We start from the raw sequence: 22,584 nt of genomic DNA on the forward strand, positions 1-22,584 counted from the left end.
TCAGTCCAGATTGTCTGCACTGTTTGGGATAATCGTATCAGATGGGAGAGGTGGAACGAACTCTGGGGATGTCAATATTTGGGTAGTAGCACCATCTAGTGGTGACATTGTGCATTACTCATTTGGATGTACAAAATATTGAGAGAAACAGACACTTTGTCAATGGCTTCTTTTTATTCACTGTCACAGGAGATGATCTGATGCGCTGTGTCGACCTTTACAACCAGTGCCAGTCCAAGTGGTTTGAGGAGATGGTCACCACGAGCCTGGTAAGAAACCATGTGTTTGATGAGTAAGGGTGTGAAATGTGGGAAGGAAAGTTGTGTTGCTGTGGTAGTTTGAGAGATTGTTTGGTGACTGGAGCCCTGAAATGTGTCAAAGGGCAAAGATAACTTCTAAAAGCCTTTTTGACACATGTAAATATATCTACTTAAGAATATAGATCCTGTAGATCCGTGTTTCTACTGAGTGCAGACAGATGGATGTGTAGAGATGCCTCTATGACTCAGACTGATTTTGTGTTCAGGAACTGGAGCGGCTGGAGGTGGAGCGGGTGGAGATGATCAGACAGCACCTGTGTCAGTACACCACCCTTCGACATGAGACAGATATGTTCAACCAAAGTGTAAGTACAACCCACCTCAGAGCTGCAACTAACAGTTACTCTGTGTTCAGAAGTAAGAAAACTAATGTGTAAAGAAACTTGAAACTTAAATGTTTTAATCATATGCAGCCTAGTCTGACAGGTTTTAATGGAAATTTATTAGGATTATACCATGCTGCATGTTCTACTTTACTTGTTGGCAATGATTAAAAATACACAATTAAAAATACCATGTACTGTGCCAATGTGTAAGTAATGACCTAATATACTTTTTAAAATAAAGCCGCAAAAACACCTCGACTTAACACATTTTCAGCCAAATAATGAAAACGCTACTTCATCATCAAACTCTAGTACTTATTTAGTTACGATAATAATCACTACATTTTTAGTGTTTTCTCTTTTTTAATAATTCCTACTGTCACTCAAGGTGATGTATAGTATGTAGTCTGTGGTCACCTTTATCTACTTTTTGAGACATGAAATTATATGTACAATCCCTTTATTATACTCATCAATTTATCCTGGTCCATAGTGTTCTCTGAAAAATGTATGATTTGTTAGCAAAGTATATAATAGAATACATGTTTTGATTATGTGTTGGGAGCCAATTTAAGTTATGTCAGTGTTGAGTTGCTCTTTTAAAAGTTAATTTTATTTTGTACATTTTTTTATATCTCCAGTACAAATTAAAGTAAAAAACAACATGTGTCTCAGTAAGGTGTTGGGTCACCATGTACCACCAGAACAGCTTCAATGCTCGTTGGCATTGATTCTACAGTCTTTGAACTCTACTGGAGGGATGAACACCATTCTTCTAAAAGATATTCCTTCAATTGGTGTTTTGATGATGGTGGTGGAGAGTGCTGTATGATGGGTCTTAATTTGGGTTGAGATGTGGTGACTGTGAAGGCCACAGCATATGATTCACATCATTTTCATACTCATCAAACCATTCAGTGACCCCTTGTGTCCCGTCATTGATGGGGCATTGTCATCCTGGAAAGCAATCCCATCAGGTGATCACACTCAGAACTTTGGATTGTATTTGCAGTGACTCTTCGCTCTAAGGGGACAAGTGGATTCAAACCATGCCAGAAAAATGACCCCCACAGCATAACAAAGCCACCAGATCCCTTCACTGTAGGGATCAAGCATTCAGACCTGCACCGATTTTATCCTTTAATTTGTCACCTGTCAAATGTAAAATTATTAAGTAGTATTCGGCCATATGAATGAATATGAAACTCTGGAACTGGAGAGGGGAAAAAAGTCTGTTAATGATAGGGAAGGTAGATATAAAGGAAAGTGGAGTAACATGCTCACAGATGTGCGATTGGAGGTAGTTTCCTGAAAACAGCAGATTCAGCAAGAATAAATTAAACTAACATATAGGTCATGACCTATACAATATTGTGCAGTCTTTTAAAACACATATAACATCACTCAAAGAGCCCTCTTAAAGTTCTTCTCCACTCAAAAATGTGTTTTGATGATTCAAGGAATCTATGAATATGCAAATGTTGTTCATTTCTGGAGTGTCCACATCGCACTTTTGCTTTTTTGCATACTGGACCATGACTGGCTTTAAACTAGTTATGATGTCACAAATCATCCTTAAACTCAGATTTAAGATGAGCACTTTCCTCAACTCCTTTCCTTCAACTTTCTTCTTTCAGCAGATGAATATGAAAACAAACTCTGCACATACATCATTCTGCACAAGTGACAGTCAAACATCAACAACAACAAGTGAAGTAAAAATAAGCAAAACACATTTTTGAGTGGAGAGGGACTTTAAGTTTGCGAGTAGAATTAAAAATAGATCACACCTAAGAAACGGAGGTGTCTCTAGAGCAGTGGTCTCCAACCCTGCTCCTGGAGAGCTACTGCCCTGCATGTTTTAGGTATCTCCTCACTCTAACACACCTGATTCTAATAATCAACTCGTTATCAAGCCCTTTGATGAGCCTCAGCTGCTTGATAACGAGTTAGAGAGAGGAGATACCTAAAACATGCAGGGCAGTAGCTCTCCAGGAGCAGGGTTGGAGACCACTGCTCTAGAGGCATAAAAAAGTTTAAGTTTATCATAAGAGCCAATATACCAGATGAAATTTGGTCACTTTGAGTGGTGATTGCGCCTATGGAGACGTCTCATTTTCCTCAGTGAAACCCGTCTGGGATCCAGCTCTTTCATTATTAAGCAGACATCCTATTTTCTTACTTGTAGGTCAAGATGTCTTGAGTACAGTGCCTGGTCACGAATGAAACTGACTGCTTTCTTTTCTCTTGATCTAAGAATTCATTTAAGTTTACTTTCACATTTACATAACCATGCCTATTGAGCAGTAATGGCACATCAGCATACATAATGCGCAGTTCAAAGTAAAATTCAATGAGATGATCCATACTGGGGTGTTGTGCTGGGAGCAGCTGAGTGGAAATAGACTCGTGGGGCTCAGAAGGAATGAAAGAAGAAAAGTATTGCAAGGGAACGCCAAAAGAAAAAGAAAAACTCTACGTGACCCTCGTAGATTCACACAATCAGGCCACCGACTTGCTGCAGGAAATAATGCGATGCTGACAGAATGAAAAAGGTAGAACTCACTGTGAGGGAGTTATCTTATAGTTCATCTTCAAAAGAGGCAGCTGTTGCAGGCATGTTTTGATTTCATGACTAAATAATTACTTTTTGCGAGACAAACTTAAGTATATTGTAAACACTCTCGACCTGTTTCTAGAGCAGAGCGGTGAACTCCAGCAATAACATACGAGACCGGCTGGCCGACACACACTGCAGCACTTAAACAACTAAAATAACTTGGGTGTTCACTGCGCGTAAAGAAAACAGCTGTCAGTTTCATCTATGATCAGAATGGTATCCATAGCAACAGAATCTGCTAATCAGAAATCACAGATTGTTGAATTTCATGATTAATCAATCAGAATAAAAAAAAATTTTGTTCATGAGTTGCACACAAGTAGAGGGAGCCAAACAGACATTTTACAAGCCCTATGAAAGAGGCATCATCCAAACACATGCGAGTAAAATTTCCATTTTGATGCTGCAGCTGACTGTTGTTCCTTTCTTTGTCCAGACGATGGAGCCGGTGGACCAGCTCCTCCAGTGTGTGGACCCATCTAAAGACAGAGAGCTGTGGGTGCGGGAGAATAAGACTGGAGACATCAGGCCAGTGGACATAGAGATTTAACCTCAGTGCTGTCCGCCAGCTCTGCTTATGCACACTTTAAACCCCCGGGCTCACAGACGGACACACTGATCCAGATGCAAAGCGCCTAAAGACTGAGTGGGAAATTGAATGTGTGTTGGGATCATCTCTCACCCGCTGATCCATGTGTGACTCCTAACAGACTGAAGGGGTGATCAGTCAGTGCTCACTGGCTCTTAACATCCTAACGACAAACCTGATGAGGATGATGATGTCAGTGTTTGGGGAGTTTTGTGATGACCCCAACGGATGAGTGAAGATGTCAGGTAGTGGCGGGTCTTGGTGTTCTGGTATGCAAGCTGGTGCTCAGCTAAACAGCACAGGAGAATGAGAGTGTGAATTCTGTTGAAAAAAGGATACTCAGGTGAGGCAAATGATGAAGAAGCATCTACAATGAACATTTAACATCTGTAAATGTTGAATAGCTTTATGTCGTGCGGCAGTGTAATGCTGCTGTTTTATGTGCTTTTGCTCTGTGAGGTAATTCTTGGTGTCACGTGTGTTGATGCACACGTGACTTCAGAACTGCGAGTTGTTGGCAAAAATGATTTAACGAAAGCTGCTAAGCTAAATGCATTCTGACCTAAGAGTGTTATATTACTGAGTACCAGAATAAGGCTAAAGTATTGTAATATTAATATCTATATTGACCCTTTGCAAAGCCCCGCCCCACCTTAGTTACTGTAGCTACACATGTAAAACCTACATAGTAGGAGGGCACATATGCAGTTTACAATTATAATAGTGGTAGATTTATCATCAAAATTCTTAATATTTTTTTCACAATTTAAAACATATGTAGATCAAAGCAGCTTGTAATTTCTTGCCAAGGAGTGTAGAACTAAAATAACAGCAGTTAGCGTTAGCAACAGTTAAATGCTGATGCACCAACTCAGTGATGTAGTTGAAAATACTGTCACCTGACATTTACATTTTTTTTAAAGTTTCCAGAAGATTAGTTCTAAAACTAAAACCATGCAAGAGTCTTAAATATTTGCTTGCTGCCTACATACATTGTGTTATACTAACAGACTAGGCTAACGCTACAGGATACAGTCTATCAGTCGATCTAGTTAGTCTTATAAAATAGTAAAAATAAAGTAGTATTATAGAGTAGTCAAAATTAAAATGTAACTTGTTTTAGCAAAGCCCTTTTTGAATGCTTAGAAAAACATACTTGGGCTATTAAGCAACAGTGTTCATGTATTAATATCAATGTTCGTGTTTTTTAGAAGTATGCTTCACTTTTTCAAGAGAGAATAACCAACATAAATACAACACTATGTAAAACAAGTTTGTCTGGTCTCTAAACTTCCCCAAGCCAAATAAAAAGCACTATCAATACTCTAAACTCTAATATGGTAACATCTTAGCGTCACAAAAAACACATAATAAAATGAAGTTAATGACATTCCCCTTGCCTTTGGAAATAAAACTAAGCTACCATTGAAGGTAGTAAGCTAATTAGTCAGAAATGTTCAGGTTTGTAGCTTATGCTAGAGAAGATAAACACACATTTAGTTCATTCCTTAAACTTTTGTTTTTCAGAAGGTGTTTAAAAAAAGACACCACCATCCAAACTCTTGAAATAACAGGCAGAACTACTCTTATCCGAGCCGAATGCACATTGTAGTATGATAGGAAATCCAAAGTTTGACAGGCCCACCTACAGTAGCTACAGTCGCTAAGCTATGATTGACAGCGATTGACATTCGTTGTTTGGGGGCGGGGTTTAGTGAAGGGTCAGTTGCCAACTAAAATTACAAATCTGGCCAAAAAACCAAAAAACTGAAGTCTTAAGTTCAACAACAGTTTTAAATTCCTCCTTTGTTGTTACTTCATTCCTAATGAGAAATTGAAAAAATCAGCCAATTGCACTTTATACCCAAATGATTTTTAATAAATATACTGTAAGTTGCTGTTGATATGGAAAACATTCTAAAGAGAACTTACTTGTTACACATTTTATTACTAATGGAAGTGAAGTGTTTTGATTGTGTTCTGGGGGTCTGGTGTAAATACATGAGATGTGTGATTTGATATGAAAGGAGACAGTAGTGCAAAGGATGTAAAATACAGTAAATAGAATCTTTCACTAAAACATCAGAAATTTGGTACGGATGATATATGAAACACAAAGTGTTTTATATGCAATAGAAATGACAGCTCTCAAAAATATTCTACAGTTTTGGAAATAGTTGCTTCAGTTGGGATTCAAGCTAAATGTACAAAATGCTCTTTTACAATGTCTTGTCCAGTATTAGTATTACTTGACCACCGAGAGAAGAGACGTTTTTGTACATTAACAGCGAAAGGTTGGCATTGTCATTAATAAAAATGAAAATATGTATCATATGTCACAACATGCTCCTTTTCTGGTTTGTTTTTGCTCTACTGTGCAATATGACATCATAAGTGCTGAGTTTGATGAGATGATGAAATAATGAAGAAAACATGATACATGTAAAAGTCTTTTATTTCCTAAAAAATAAAAACAAAAAACAAAACACATTTTCACATTCAATAATAAAATGGTTTGTCCAAGCCTTGTTACAGTTGAAGGCAGCGATAATAATAAAGATTTGGTTAAAAGTTCAGACAGAGATAAACCTGACATAGTTCAGGTAGAATACATTGACATTGCATTTCATATTTGACCTAAATAACCCACACATGATGGCACCTAGTTGCATCTTGGTAACACGCAAAAGAAATCTTGTTATAGGTCATTTATAAGCCATTAGTTATGCTCTATAATCATTTAGACAGTAGTAAATATTTTATCTGTTGACTTTAAAACTGCAGCTGCTGCTAGATTTACCGGTTTGATCCAGTCTGAACAGGTTTGAACCTGACCCAAGATGGCTGCTGTTGTAGTAAACTATATTCATCTATTTTTATTTATTTTGCTTGTGAATGAGAAAGTATTGGTTACATGCAGTATTCAGTAGTAGAAAAGTTGATTAAACTTGATGCGTAAAGAGTTGTTCGGTAGTTTTGATATTCAGCAAGTTGGGGATGAACAAAGCTAACCAAGGTTTCTTGGCTAACCTGCTAGCTTAGCATTAATGCCTAAAAATCCTCATATTTGCCAGTTTGGCCTCATATTAGTAGCATGTTATAAAAGTTAGTAGTAACAGGGTGCTTATTTGGAGGTTAATATACATGTATACCATTTAACAGTTAGCTAACTAGCGTACAAATGAGATCTTATCTGATTTAGCATTACTGCAGTTACAGCTTTTGAACACTATTCATTTAAAGTACGGCATTATTCAATAAATAGTATATTTAGGGTATTAAATTTGTCATATTTCAGAATATGAGTAGAGACAGCATTTCAACTGGCAGCCTCGTGTCTGTAAACCCTTACAAAATATTAAGGGTATATATCATTATTTTTGGATTGTTTTTTAAAAGGCTTAAAAATGACTTATAATTGATTCATAAAGTGCCACCTTTAACTTGAGTGGGAATTTAGAAACATCCATCCATACATAGTCTGTTTTACATACAAATATGACACTATGCAGTGGATATAAATGTGTGTTGGATTAAAGCTGGAGTGTGTTATTAGAGGTGTGATCTGACAGACTGCAGTTATTACACAAACAGGAAGGTTTGAATACATTTTAGATCAATTCAATGTCAAATGACATCGGAGCTGGATTGATGTCAGGCATGTAAATAGTTGGAGCTGATGTGATCGCTTGTCTTCCTAATCGATCATGAGCTTCTTGAGGGAGTTGAGATAGGCCGGGATGAGGGAGCTGACGGACTCGTTGTCGTCGTTGAGGATCTTTTCTCCTCTGCCCTCTGAGCCTACAGAGCTGGGTGACCTGACCAGGCCTGGATACGGTGTGCTGTAACCCTGAAGGACCAGAGACACACATCACAGTCATCATTCAGAAAAAAATATGCACAAAATGTACCTATGGTATTTTCATAGGTTCACTTATTTTTCCTTTGTCTCCCCATCTAAACTCTGTAGGACTGTAGAAGAGTTATTAAATAATACACATTCATTTCAGGTGATTTTATAACAGAAATGAAAAAAAAGGCAGTAGTAGTAATCAGATCCAAAGTATTAGACAAACTAAAAGTTTGACCAGCTGTTGGCGCTAGATGAAAAGATAAGGTTGCACCAATCATCCTGAGGGAGACATGAATGTATTTACCAGCAATCCATCCAATACTTGTTGAGTAAGTAAGATTCAACATGTGTGAATCATGTATGTACAAAATCTAACTCCAGTATTTGCCATTAAATTTAGTTGTGACTGCAAAGTCCCTGAAGGTCAGCAGCACCTGTGATGATAGTGAACATATCAGAATCCCACCAGGCTGTAGTAGATGATGTCCTAATCCACATACAACTTTTTGACAGATGAGCAGTTTGCCTGTAAACAGGCTCAGGCTACTTACAGAGGAGTATCCTTTGCCAAAGCTGCCCCTATTCTTGGTCCTGATCTTGGTGAGTGCTGACTCAGCGATGTCAGCTCGCTCCTCAGCATCATCCAGCTCATGGACAGTCTTCCTATACTTCGCTAAATTCATGTTAGCTTGCTCCTCCTGCAATATAAACAGATTGTGTGTGATTGAAACATCAAGTGATATGTACTGTAAGTCAAATGTGGTGTGGTGTGTTTTGTGTCAGAGGATGAGGTGACGTACAGCCTCTTCCACTTGTCTCTTGTAGGCCTTCATCTTGTTCTGCAGCCTCTCCACCAGCTCCTGCATCCTCTGCTGGTTCTTCTGGTCCTCCTCGGACTGGAACAGCAGCTCCTTCAGCCGCCGCTCGTTCTTCCGCAGCGTCTTCACCGTCTCAGAGTGTCGCTTCTGCTCCGAGTCCAGCTCCAGCTCCAGCTCCTTCACCTGCACACACAAACAGAACACATATTACAGTGTGGAAGGAGCACACATGCAGACACAGCAGAGGAGTGTATTACAACTCATTTTGGTTGTGTATTGTACACTAGAGTGACTGAGTTTACAGAACCAACGTGCTGACAGCATCTTTATGACTCAGTACCTTTGCCTCCAGCTTCTGGATGATCTTTTTGCCTCCTTTCAGAGCCATCTGCTCGGCCTCGTCCAGCCTGCTGCTCATGTCTTTGATCTGGGCCTCCAGACCTTTCTTCACTCTTTCCAGGTGAAGCGTGTGCTCCTGCTCCAGACGCAGCTCCTCCCCAACTCGTGCCAACTGACACAATCACACCACCCAATCAAAACATTATCTCACAAAACTTGAATGAAACTCTGCTGAATTCATATCAGGCGTCTGCTGTGTTTTACCTCACAGCTGGCCTTCTTGGCCTTGTCTATGGATCCTCTGAGCTCCCCCTGCAGCTCCTCATGCTCCTGCTGCAGAGCCTGAAGATCCACCTCCAGTTTCCTCTTCCCGCTCAGAGCTGACTGGAACTGAACACACAGATATAAAGAAGACATGATCAGATCAGATTTTCAGTCTCTGCAGGACACCACAGCAAAGACACCACATATCACCTGGTTGTTGAGGTCGCTGTATTTCTCGTTGACGTCCTGCAGCTCTGTCTCCAAGACCTTGCGGGCCCTCTCTGCGCACTCTAGGGCCGAGCGCGTCTCCTCGCCCTCGCCGACCAACAGAGCGCAGCGTCGTTCCAGGGCTGCCTGATCCTCCCTGCGTTCCTCATGGCTCCGCACCTCCTCCTCCAGCTGAACTTGCAGCTCCTGGGACAGTGGAGGACAGATTCTAGTGAGTGTCTCTATGAAGAGCAGACCTGCTGTAGAAGAAAAAAAGCTTATGATATCAATCCAACCTTGATCTGCTGCTGCGCCTTCTTGCTGTTCTTGCTGAACTCTGTGTTGTTTTTGGTGAGCAGGTCCACCTGCAGCTCCAGCTCATTGATGTCAGCCTCCAGCTTCTTCTTCAGCTTCAGCCCCTCTGCTCTGCCTTTCACCTCCACATCCAGACTGGCCTGCAGGGACTCCAGTGCCCTCTGGTGGCTTTTTCTAACAGATCAGGAGGACAGAAGCATTACAAACTCTGCATATGTGTTGTGGCAAAGCCGGGTTTGAAGGAGGGAAAAGTCTTACCTCTAAAGATAAAGTGCTTTATTGAAGGAATAAAGGGAAAGGAGGACAGGAAGAGAAGCATTAGTGCTGTTGATGAGAAAAGCATCACTGAGAGAGATGAGGTACCTAGCAGCTTCCATCTCTTCCTCCTTCTCCTGAAGTCTGCGCTCCAGGTCTCCTTTAGCCTGAGATAGCTCCAGCTGCAGCCTCAGCACCTTGGTCTCCTCAGCCTGGAGAAAACAGGAAAATAATTAATCATGATAATATTAATGACTGAGCCAGAAATAAATGATACTGTCTGCCAAGGACATGGAAATATTTGTCTATCCCCAAATATGGATGTTTTTTTCAGAAAACTGAACAATGATTTAGGTACATCGGGGGAAAGATAGAGGGTGGGGAAGATGAGTTTTTACTGAGAAAATCTGTCAGACTAATAAGAATAAATACACATCTGGTAACTGTAGGTGTAGAGAGGGGTGTAGCGTGAAGAGACAGTAATTCAATATAAATATAAACCATTTGCCAACCATCGTATTGATGGTTGGATACGGTTGGATACGGAAGAACCAACATCAACATATGTGTATTTAGTTACAAAAAATTCTTATGTCTGTAAAGCATGTGTAGTCTGTCCTCTTCCCGGGTCGCCATGGTGATGGAGGTCATGTGGCTCAGGTCTTATCCTGTTTTTGTGCCTCCTGGAAGCTGTTTAACATCCTCCACACCACATATTTCATACATGTTATTTATTTATCTATAATTTTGTCATCCTGTTGTCGTCCATGATGTATTTCTGTAATGTTACTTTCTTGGTTTATTCTGTACACTGAACATCTGTTACACATCTGTCCTTCCTGTGAGTTTATTCTCCTTTAAATTGATAGTATAAGGATAGATGATGTTGCATTGTTGTACGGACTGTACAATAATTACCGACTAATTATACAATGACGTAATTATCAACATCATCATGGCTATATATGGACTGGCAATCGTATGATACATGGACATGACCTTTATTTTTTTAACTCAATATTACCACACTTCACATTAGCAGCTAAGAGGCTATTTATGTGACACTGGCTAAGCAAGTAGTGTCCTCCATTCCTCACTATGTACGTCCTGAGTGGAGACTGCAGAAGCGGGCGGCACTGCATATATATAATTAAGGGTAAATAACTCTGTCCCCGACCATAATGGCAGTCTGTGTTTTTACACAATCTCACCCCCCTGCCCCCCTTGCATTATTATGCTATTATATCATCATTATATCAGTTATCGTGACAGTCCTATCTATAAAACCCACCAAGATAAATTTGTGATTTGTGATATTGGGCCAATGAATAAAAATGACTTCTCTGATATATTAAAGTTGTGTACCTCTAAAGCCGCCTCACACTCTTCCAGTGAGGCCTGTAACTCCTCTTTTTCCATCTCAATCTTCTTTTTCGCTTTCTGGAGCTCGTGGACACTCTTACCACCATCTGACAGCTGGTCTGTGAGATCAGCAATCTCCTCTGTAAGACAAAGCCAAGCCACACACATTAATTGAACTGTGGTTACAATCATCTGCTATTTGTGAGGTTAAAATAAAGTATTCTTGTACCCTGGAAGGCCTTGTTCTCCCTGCGTAGAGCCTCCAGCTGCTCCAGAGACTCCTCATGTGTTGTCTTGAGTTTGAATAGCTCGCTGGCGTGTTGCCGGCTCTCCTTCTGGCAGCCCTCCACCTCAGCCACCAGCTCCTCACACTTCTGCTTCCAGTCTCCAAGCTGCTTCTCCAGCACCCGCTGCTTCTTATCCAGAGCCTGTCCAAAGCTGCTGGCCTGAGAGAAGGAACACGATGCTCAAACACAACAACTAAAGGGAAGTTTATAGAGAGGTAATGCTCATATAAAAGCCGCTCTACCTTCTCCAGGTCCATGCAGAGCTCCTCCACTTCTCCTTGCAGCCTCTGTTTGGTTTTCTCCAGGGAGGAGCATTTGGCTTGGGTGGCTTCCACGGCCTCCTCTGCCTCCTGAAGCCGTGATGCCAGCTTCTTCCTGCAGCACACACATTATTTGGACCACCGAGATACATTTCCGATTATTTCAAGGTACCACATCATCTCAAACGAGGCCAGTATCAACTTACTTGGTGTCCTCAAGCTCGTCAGCATGCTGGATGGCGTCAGCCTCGTGTTTGGTCCTCCAGTGCGTCGCCTCGCTGTTGAGTTTGGAGACGAGGCGCTGGAGCTCCTGCTTGCTCTCCTGCTCCTCCTCCAGCTGCTCCTTCAGCACCTCGCACTCCTGCCGCACTAAACTCAAGCTGCTGGTGACCGCCTGCTTACACTGCCAACCACCACAGAACGAATATGTTTCATTTTGTGGAAAAAACGACCACATTAAAGACTTTGTATTTGCACGCTGAATGTTTTCTATTTCATATTTCCATACTGAGTTCATAACACTGACCTTGACCTCCTCATCCAACTGTTTCTTGAGTTCCTCCAGTTGGGATTGGAGCAGAGTCTTGGAGCGGCTCAGCTGGCTGGCTCTGCCCTCCGCCTCCTCCATCTGTCGACTCACGTCTGCGTTATCCGCTGACAGAACACGCAGAGCGCTGATTAACAACACATTGTAACATACTTTGAAGCACTAAATGTAAAAAATAGCAAACAATGTGATTTTTTTGTGTGTTTTGGCTTATGATTATTTGTTTGGTTACAACAGCAGATGTGGATTACATTGTGTGCTAACTGAGAAAAGATACAGTATAAAATAGCAAGGACGTCCGAGAACATTATCTTCTACCAAACAGAGCATCAAGAACTCATCATCCAGTAGATTATGAACATATCTGTGTCTGTTTCATTTCTTCGTGGGGGTTGAAAAAATATATTTCTCACCATTTGAAACAAAGTAAAAGCCAAACTCTACCGATTTTAAATGAATACAGTTGTACAATGTTTTCTGTAGCTCTGTAGCAGCTTTTTGAAGTTTGAGAAACTTCAAAAAGCTGCTTCAGAAAGTTCTCATTAGTTGCATTATCGGAACTGGAGAATCAGCACCAGTGTTGGAACTTGAACCATATTATGCACATAAAGTGAGCCATTTTTGACATCCTTTTAAACAGGTGTCATGTTGGAGTATACTTTTAAATGTATATTGTTGGGGGAAATTGTTTATTCACTTTTTTGCAGAGAGTTCGATGACAGGACCATACCTCTCTCATGCCTGTTATTAAAGTTTGAAGCTAGAGCCAACAGGTGATAAGCTTAACTTAGTATAAGAGTTGAAAACATTGGGAAACAGCTAGCTTGGCTCTGTCCAAAGCTCAAAAATATACCCACTAACACATCTAAAGCTCACTAATCAACAGGTTTTACTTTGTGTGTTTGTTATGGAAATAAAATGAGTCACTACATCTGGAAAGTTCCAGCTCGTAACTCCCTGTAAAACCACTCTGATTGTTTTTAAATTAAAATGTTTACACAGATCAAAAACAAGATATATCATGAGAAATAGTGACCTTTGATAGGCACTTTTTTAGTTTTGGTGAGAGCTAGGCTAATAGAATTCCAGCTCCAGTTCAATAGTTATCTTACAACTATGAGAGTGGTATCAATCTACTCAACTAACTCTCAGCAGGACAGTGAATTACTGTAATCCCTAAAATGTCAAACTATTCCTTCAAGATCTCACGTTACACTGTAGCACTATGAAAATGAAGTTTCTGTATATCTTCACTATTTCACTACCCTGAAGATACTGTCAGTGAATCTGTTTAATGGCAAGACCAAATATAAGATTAACATTGGGCGTGATCTCCTTAGGAACACTAGTAAAAAATCAATGTTTAATGAGTTTGACATTATTGTACCTGTGAGTCTGTTCTTGGCCACACTGAGCTCAGTGAGCGTCCTCTGCAGGTCATCTCCTCTCCTGTTGGAGTCAGACAGCTGCTCCTCCAGCTTCTTCATCTGGCTGTCTGAGGAGGTCTGCAGCACCAACAGAGACACACCAGCACAAGTTGTGTTACAGCCTGACGTTAATGGTTTGTTAGAAATCGTACTCTTGTCCACATGACCTAACTTCCTGACCTTGGCTTTCGTCAGACTGTCCAGTGAAGCGGACAGCTCGTCCACCTCCATCCTCAGCTTCTGTTTCTCCTTCTCCAGTTTGGCCCTGGCCCGCTGCAGAGCCTCGCACTGGTCACTCAGCTCCACCATGGCATCGCTGTGGCGTTTCCTCAGCATCACGGCCAGCGCTTCAGACTGGACAGAGGTCTCCTCCAGGTCTCGCCTCAGACGCTGGAGCTCGGCCTCTCGCTTCTTGTTCACCTCTATCTGTTAATCACAATCACAAGCATCTATGTAGACTGAGCTCTCGGCAGAATAAGACCAAATGTGCAATGCAGCTATTTGCTTGCTGAAAAACAAAACGTAATTATCCATCTCTGGCAATAGCACTTGTTGCCTGGCAACCTTACTGCTCTAGCACGCAACTCCCCATAAAACCAACAATTATCAGTTTACATCTCTGTACGGAGAGTGGTATTAATCTTCTCATCTAAGTCTTGGAAAGAAATTTAATATGTGTTTTTCCCATTCCTTAAGGGATGAAAAGTGTGTGTGTGTGTGTGTGTGTGTGTGTGTGTGTGTGTGTGTGTGTGTGTTTTTCTGTAAGAATGTGTGTAGTTTACCTGCGAGGCGGTGACCCCTCCTTCTTCCTCCAGTCGGTCAGTGAGATCATCGAGTTCTCTGGATAGATCTGCTCTCTGCTTCTCCACCTGCCAAACACAAGCCAGTTCAAAAGTCTACAAATGTGTTCAAATTTAGTAGAATCTTCCAAGATGTTGTTTGTCAGGATACAGGAGATTCATGTTAATATAAAACTGTAATATTTGATATTAAAGTTTAAGAGGACATTGAGATAAACCGGCAAAGGACTGCTTTGTTCATCTATTTTGACCCTAAAGGAGTCCCACCTCCTTGGACAGGATATGTAACCACCAGGGGATCAGCTTGACTGACAGCTCACAATAGGAAGTGATCTTTCTAGAGGTCAGAGGTCAGGAGAATAGCTTGTATGCAGTCAGAGCAATACAGGGGTTAACTGCTGTCACATAGTCTAAATATTATCTATAAGATTCTCTTTCCTGTGTATGTGATTCAGTGCTTCCTTCACTGCCAAATATCCTATAAAGTGGAGCCCGGCTTCTTTCAGTCTTTAACAAGCTAAGAAATATATGGTCTATACTGAAAATCACCTTAAAGCTGTACTTTTCTTGTCAACACATGGCAGTAACTGCTTGCATAACAAGTCACACAACAGTGACATTTTATGGCCTTATAAAGATGTTATAGCTAAGATGTTAGCATTTACAGCTGCCTATTTACACAGCTAGCAGACCTGGAGCAATGATAGCATTAGAGTTGTGTTTTTCCAATTTTCACTCCTTTTTTAAACAGTTTTTAGGTTTCCACAAACTTCAGAGAGGAATATCTATCTTTTCAACAGCTAAATGCTCCACTGTGTACTAAAAAATATAAAGGTTTGTGAGGTTGCTATCAGAGCTAACCTGTTAGCAAACTACTGCCTGGTTACACACCTAGCAGACATGATGTAATGTTTATTTAGTCATGTTTCTGGCCACTTCACAAATGTAAATCTAATATTCACTCTTCTTTTAGCTCTGTTTCATCTCCAACTCCTGAGAAAAACTATGTATTTCACTCCTAAGTTGCTAAACTTTCCACTATATTCATGTGCTAATAGCTAACTTTTTTGATCACTTTTTCTGTATCCTGTTTGGTGCTCAGCAAGTCTTTTTTTTTATTTGCTATTGCTCGCTGTGGCTTGAAATGAGTTTGATGAAAGCGGTGATGCCTAACCGAACAATAAATAAATAAAAAATAAAAATGAATATTTGTGAGCTGTAAAACCAAAACAATGAGCTAAAAGATGCTAAAAGCTCTATTTAACTGGGGGAAAGGCAAAGTTGTATGATAATTTTCTGTTGATTTGACACTACGGTTGACCCCTTTAACATGACACATAGTCATTTGACCCACTGTTAATATAAATAATTTATTAGTGCAACTTTAACTGAAAACTAAATGGAGGTCAGAATATGTATATGAACTTTAAAATGTTTTATTATTACATATTAATTGTTAATACTACAGAAAGACCCTGAACATTAACTGACATATCATCATATGCAATTTTTAAACAGTAGCTAACAATATTAATAGTTTAAGAATAAGAATTATCACTAATAATAATTCTGTCCCTATTTTCATGGATTTATAGTGGTAGTTTTATATACTGTATATATGTAATGCTTCATGGATAAAATCCACCTGGTATTGTTTTTAATATATGTATGATTTTATTATAATATAATACTGGCTATCCACACCGTAAAGATAGAAATAGCTACAGGCAATCACCCTCAAAATCAACACTGTCTCCATCAATTTAATAGAACCTGATATCATTTAAAACACATGTAAAACTTCATAAGCTACATCAAAAGAAATACAAAATACATGTGTTGCATAGAAATTCAAAACAAATATGTAAAGCTGCAAAAATGGTATGATGTATGAGTGATAAACTCCTTCTCACGCTCAAACAGAGAACAGCACACATGGGGAGAGTTTATAATGTCGGGCCATTACACACACAAACAGCCAGGGCCCCGGAGTTAAAAGCATTCGATTTTACACCGATCTTTAACAGCTGCTTTAAAGACAGCCGTAGATGTTGAGACTGGTCTGTAAAAAGCTGCAGTCAGGCCTCCCTGATAGCATCAATGAGCCACAACCGTCAACGCACCTCAGGCACAACAAGGGAAAACAGATGATACTCATTGGGGGCCTCCTCCTCCTCTTCTTAGCCCTCTGCCCCCAGCCCCACCCTCTGTGTCTACAACCTGGCTGTGTGTGAGGGGTTCACTCATCGCTCTCCTCCGCACTACTGACTGAGTCAACAGCTCCTCCGGATCAGCACCACCCGACCCCACTCACTCCCATTTACTTGCTAATGGAGGGTCAGTGCACCCTAAAGTTGCCCGGTGGAGGTAGAAGGGAGATTCATCTTGGTTTGCACAAGAGTGTGATGGAGTAGGAGTGTGTTCAGTATGTGCACACATGCTTTCCAGTATCCTGTCAGTCTGTGCATGTCCTCAGCCTCCAGGATAATGGAGGTCCTTTCTTGAACATATCTACACTACAACAGAATTCATTATGGACCTAACATTTTAATCTAATGCTGGTGACCAGCAGTGAATTTGTACTGTCACATCCAAACAACTGGTTTAGATGAAGCCCATAACTTAAAGAAGGCATTATTTTAATAAAATTACTAATTGACACAACTACTAAAATTGAAAGTTCTTGTATTTACACAACCTCATAAGTCATTTTGTATGAAAATTACACACAAGAATACATAAGTCTACTTGAGTTCAGCCTCTGTACCACTAAAATATGTAAAGAAAGAACTCTTAGCAAGGTCTTAACAAGTCAAGGTTTGGTACTGTATAAGTGGTATTCAGGTAACATAAGGGCTGAGTAGTTAAAAGGTTGTTTCACCCTAATCATGAACAAAAAAAGTTACATATGTTTAGTAGTATCTAACTGCAGATACAGTTGTTTGGGCAATACAATCTGTAACCACAGTAACCAATACAATGTACCTGTATACTCATCCATTGTATTCTGTTGGAGGCTGAAATTTGCAAATGAAATCACAGCTATATGCATGGCTAGTTTTTCATTCATTTCGATGAACTAACCCTTTAATGACAACATTTTGACTTTGTGATCAGTCTCTTAACGGATTGTTAAAGCAGCGCTAATCAATATTTTTATATTAACAATGGATCAAATGACCCACAGAGATGTGTGACTATATCTGCAGTTCCCTCAACTCTACTGACTGTTTTAGCATCTTTGAACTCATTGTCTTCACTGTTTTGATTGAGTCTCACCGGTCTCATCATTAGCCTTGTTTCCAGCAGCAACAGGCAGCTGTTTTCAGTGTGATGAACCCACTTTACACCACTTGTCCTTCACCAAACAGCAGACATATAACAACTCCACATGAACGCTATCGTGGTTGTGTAAACAGGCGATACTTTGCTAATGCTAACCTGAGTATCAACTTAACAAGACCTATCATGTTAAAAGTGTGTTATTTCAAACTTCTCCGTAAAGTCTCTCTTTAGTTTGAGTTTAAATGGAAACTTTTCGGTAATAACTGAGTGTTTCAGACTTTCCCATCTTGTCAAAAACTTATGTCATAACTGTATTTTCTTACAGATTACATCCTTTTTGATCACTATAGTGTGTGTGCTTGTTGAGTGTGTGTGTTGCTTAGAGAGAGTGAGAGACTCTACTGTACGTGCGTGTGCGCACGTCTGTGTGTGTCTATGTGTGTGTGAACCCGGCTGGCATTCCATTTGGGAGAAGATCCCTCGGAAAATAGCGCCGTCTGTCAGCCTCTATCTGCAGATGATATCTCCTGTGCGCGACCTGAGGAGCTGAGCCTAACAATAGCGAGCCTGTCTGCTGCAGAGGTATGTTGTATTTGAGCTCCTCTGAAGACGCAGGCTGCCGAACAGATAAAGACCTGCATGTCTCTGCTTGCCTCTTTCACCGCTCTGTGGCTTTTGGGGGTGAAGCGAGGAGGGGGGAAGGAGAAGGGAGGGGGGGGTACCATTAGAAATACCACCCAGAGTGGGGAGAAGTGTTCAAAACACGCCCTCAGGCCCGCTGTCACTCTATTCAACACTCTGGGTGAAATATGTACCTTCACATTTCTGCCTTTACCTACTGTAACATGGAAACTCTCTGTCTTTTTAAGAGGGGCGACCAGGTTCTGCGACTTAAATACACACACACACACACACACACACACACACACACACACACACACACACACATGCACACATGCCTTAAGAGTGTCTCCTTTGAAACAACAAGCACTTAAAGCGCCCACCTTGAGAGATTAGCGTCATATAAACCAGGGATGCTGTCTGAAAAAGCTTTTATGTTATCAAGAATCTGTCTTCTGTGGTGAAAAGGAAGGTCCCATTCTTCCGGTTTGCTTCAAGGAGCAAGGCGAGGTGGATTACAAGAAACAGAAGGTGCACTAGTGTATGTGTGTGGGTGTGTATGTGTGTGTGTAGAGAGGGAAAGATTGGGAAAAAATAAGAAATAAAGAGGAAAAAGGATGTTGGGGCTCCCTCTACGCCTCTGGGGTTACCCTGTATGTTAATCAGAAACACAAGGTCTCTCCCCCCTTTGAGTTTATTATCACAGGTGCAGATAGTTTGGGGTGACCAGAGGCGCAGCAGCACCGACACACGTACCCCACCGGCTGCCAACACATCAGCAAAACCTTTTTTTTTCCTTCTCTCTTTTTAACATTTTTTTTTATGTTCCTCCCAGTCCCACAAACAGCTCTCAACACCACAGACATGAATGTTACAGCAGCAGAGCTCATTCCACAGCTGCTGGCATCCTCTTATCTGCCCTGCAGCCTGACACATATTTAAAGCTCATCTGCTCTTTGTTTCATTTAGGGAGAGAGGAGAGAAGAGTGTCTTTATGTTACACAGTGACTTATAGATGTGTATATACCATACCTTCGCTCTCATGGCCCGCTCTGCCTCCAGCTCCTCCTCCAGCTCCTCGATGCGAGCCTGGAAGAGAGACAAGAGAGGGTTAGGGGTTCACGTTGAGATGGATTCGAAAAGAAGAAGAAGAAAAATAACAGTCACCGAAATATAAAATACGAGCAGAACATCGGAGGTCGAGCTGTTATCCTCTGGTTTTTCACAGTGCTTATATCATTCTGACAGAGAACACACGGGGCGTCATCTCCGCACATTGTTTGCTATTTCAGGGCAGCACTTGTGTGGTGAGGCCCGCTTCATGCGCTCTGCTTTTACCCCAGGGGATTTGACAACGCCTCTGGCTTTTTCCTCAGGTAGCAATTTAGAGAAAGAATGTCTGTAGCCACCGTCATTATCTGTATTCTGACCCAGGGCTGGTTTTGCTATGTCTGGTCAGGGAGACAAAAAAGCATCAATGGCGTTTTCCTGACATTCGAAGAAAAACTGTTTTATGTTTTTTGGTTTTCTTTTTGGGGTTTGACATTCCTGGCTGATACTCGGTAATGCTTTCCAGAAGCAACATCAAGATCTGAATTTACAGTGTAGGAGTCATCATAATCTGCTCATCATAATCATTAACAGTATGAACTATGTTTTATGTTGTAAGTGATGCTGCTATCTTTGCCTGGACACTTCCTGATTAAATACAGTCGTAAAAGCTGTAAAAGTTAAATAAAATATTAAATAATAATAATAATAATAATAATAACATTTTAGTCGTTTTTTTTAACCCACCTATGTAACATCTGTAAGCAGCAGTATACAAACAATTGAATATATTTGTACATTTATACATTTAAATTGTTTAAAAATGTTTGTGTGTTATGTCATCAATTTATGACATTGTTATTCTGCTATTCTGTGTTTATTGCATGTTATAATGCGTTGTTAAGGTTCAATAAAGGTTAAATAAATGCACTTATAGCTGTTTGTAACTACTTTATAATGTTTGATGAACAATTCATTACTTGTTTATTCACTGCTTGTAAATGCTGAATAGTGGCGTTATGATAAAATGTTAATAACATGTTTATGTAATATTATTTCCCATAGTGAACAAAAAGACACTGATGCTTGTAACTATAAATAATGGGACTGCTTGCAATCAGTTCAAGTAATGTAACTAATGAGATTTTCTCAAATACAGCAACACAGTCAAAATTGAGATGCTAATTAAGATTTTACATACAAAACAAAACCTCTTTTTTACAAAATATGATGCAGTGTTACAGATTAAATGACCCAACAGCATGTAAAGTAGTTCAATTTAGCCACACCTAATTCAATTTAGCTCTAGATACATGCTACTTACACATCAATACATTTGTAATAGTAATTAAATAACATAATCTATAACAGTATAACACTCATAGGAGCCTTTTTAAAATAATTTTCAATCCAGGATTTTGGCTTGTAATGGATATATTGATATTGCTAAATAGAATCAAGTTAAATGATGTGAAAACTTCCTCCACCACCGCTTACAATATTTTTATAACCACTTGTGTGACACCTACAAAGCTGCACCTGAAGTGTGACCACATCCTCGAAATATTATTTTAATTGGCCACTGCTACAACACTCAAATCAATCACCGTGATGAAACATAAATAAATCACCCGCAGCACATTTTCTGTTTGCCTCCTCTCTCCACTCTTCTTGTGCCAAAGCCGCGTTTTGTACCGCTAATAAAAATGTATTGCTGCTTTTTTCTCAACATGGCTGCATCCCACCAAGTTGTGTCATGTTTGTGGTGCTATCTCCAGCTTCTATCTCTGTCTCTATCTGTGTCAGGAAGTGTGTCTGACATGGCGTGCAGCCCAGAGCCATTCACAGCCAATAACACCTACACACACTGATGTAGTGAAAGTCATTCAGCAGCTATGGCACTCAAAGCTCCCCAGAAAGACAATTTAGGGTAAAATAAGCACACATGGGCAATGAATTATCTTGCAGTAGTGCTATATTTGATTCATTATCAATGCAAGAGGAGTTAATGAGATTACTTATCCTAAAAATTCAGACATCCATAAAAAATAACTAAAAAATAATCAACTGCTTTTCTCAACTTTTATAAAAAAAAGTTAAATTTACACTGAAAGAAGGAAATAAAATAACTCACATGCCAGCGCAGGACCTCTGCAGAGAGAACAGCCATGGTGAGGCAGCAGCAGCCCAACTGACTGACTGACTGACTGAGTGTCCCCCCCACACACACACTCTCACACACACACACACACACACACACATATGCACCCACACACACACACACACACACACACACAGAAACACTGTTGATCCCCTACGGCATTTTACTGTCCACACCCCCTTATGCATGCACAGCCTCTTTCTCCCTTTCTCACACACACACACACACACACACACACACACACACACACACACACACACACACACACACACACACACACACACACACACACACACACACACACACACACACACACAGTTCTCCACTCACATATCTGTTTCTTGTTAAATTTCCTGCTTTCCACAGCCTCAAACCAGCCTCAAAATAAATATTGTGGCTCTAATACAATTGTAGAAAACAGTGTACTAACAGTGTGGAGAGCTAGACTGCATGGGTAAATGAAATTTGGACTACTTATCTATGGCAGGAAGAGTTTATGTATTGATTTTATAAACACTTGTGCACTTTTCTAAATGAAATTTACTTTAAATTATCCCGCACCGACTTTTCTTCTCTGAAGCGCTAACGGAGCAATGTGAGGGAAATAACAAAATTAGCCCATCATTGCCGAGAATGGTTGGCGGGTTTGATCTCCATAATTGTATGTGCTTAAAGTTTTAGCTTTCTTTTTCCCCCTGCTGCACTCTAAAAACCATCATAATTGTCCATAAATTACAATCAGATGTGGCCTCATAGCTGATGTCTCCTAGTTTTTATCAGAGGGGATAGGCAGCGGCGTGGGCAGTTATATCCTGTGAGATCCCCCCAGTCGGTCAGATGGGGGGGAAAAACAAGAGCCAAACATTGCGAGCCCTGCC

General features: G+C 40.4%; 2 protein-coding genes across 2 annotated transcripts in view; one reads left to right on the forward strand and one right to left on the reverse strand.

Annotated features, from left to right (window-relative positions):
- The window catches only part of gas7b (growth arrest-specific 7b), a 63,068-nt gene extending 57,812 nt beyond the window's left edge, over positions 1-5,256 (forward strand). The window contains exons 12-14 of the mRNA XM_062442096.1: positions 190-269; positions 527-625; positions 3,703-5,256. Coding sequence (XP_062298080.1) covers positions 190-269; positions 527-625; positions 3,703-3,816 — 293 coding nt within the window. The 3' untranslated portion in view covers positions 3,817-5,256. The remainder of the gene's footprint in view (positions 1-189; positions 270-526; positions 626-3,702) is intronic.
- Positions 5,257-6,298: 1,042 nt separating this feature from the next.
- LOC134003823 (putative uncharacterized protein MYH16) overlaps positions 6,299-22,584 on the reverse strand; it is a 35,538-nt gene continuing 19,252 nt past the window's right edge. The window contains exons 7-23 of the mRNA XM_062443177.1: positions 19,528-19,584; positions 14,572-14,658; positions 13,970-14,215; positions 13,750-13,867; positions 12,342-12,469; positions 12,022-12,218; positions 11,798-11,930; positions 11,498-11,714; positions 11,272-11,408; positions 10,015-10,118; positions 9,633-9,825; positions 9,340-9,543; positions 9,130-9,255; positions 8,867-9,037; positions 8,509-8,709; positions 8,260-8,406; positions 6,299-7,705 (exon numbers count right to left, since the gene is read on the reverse strand). Coding sequence (XP_062299161.1) covers positions 7,553-7,705; positions 8,260-8,406; positions 8,509-8,709; positions 8,867-9,037; positions 9,130-9,255; positions 9,340-9,543; positions 9,633-9,825; positions 10,015-10,118; positions 11,272-11,408; positions 11,498-11,714; positions 11,798-11,930; positions 12,022-12,218; positions 12,342-12,469; positions 13,750-13,867; positions 13,970-14,215; positions 14,572-14,658; positions 19,528-19,584 — 2,619 coding nt within the window. The 3' untranslated portion in view covers positions 6,299-7,552. The remainder of the gene's footprint in view (positions 7,706-8,259; positions 8,407-8,508; positions 8,710-8,866; positions 9,038-9,129; positions 9,256-9,339; positions 9,544-9,632; positions 9,826-10,014; positions 10,119-11,271; positions 11,409-11,497; positions 11,715-11,797; positions 11,931-12,021; positions 12,219-12,341; positions 12,470-13,749; positions 13,868-13,969; positions 14,216-14,571; positions 14,659-19,527; positions 19,585-22,584) is intronic.

The sequence above is a fragment of the Scomber scombrus genome, chromosome 21 (genome assembly GCF_963691925.1).
Source record: "Scomber scombrus chromosome 21, fScoSco1.1, whole genome shotgun sequence".
NCBI lineage: Eukaryota > Metazoa > Chordata > Actinopteri > Scombriformes > Scombridae > Scomber > Scomber scombrus.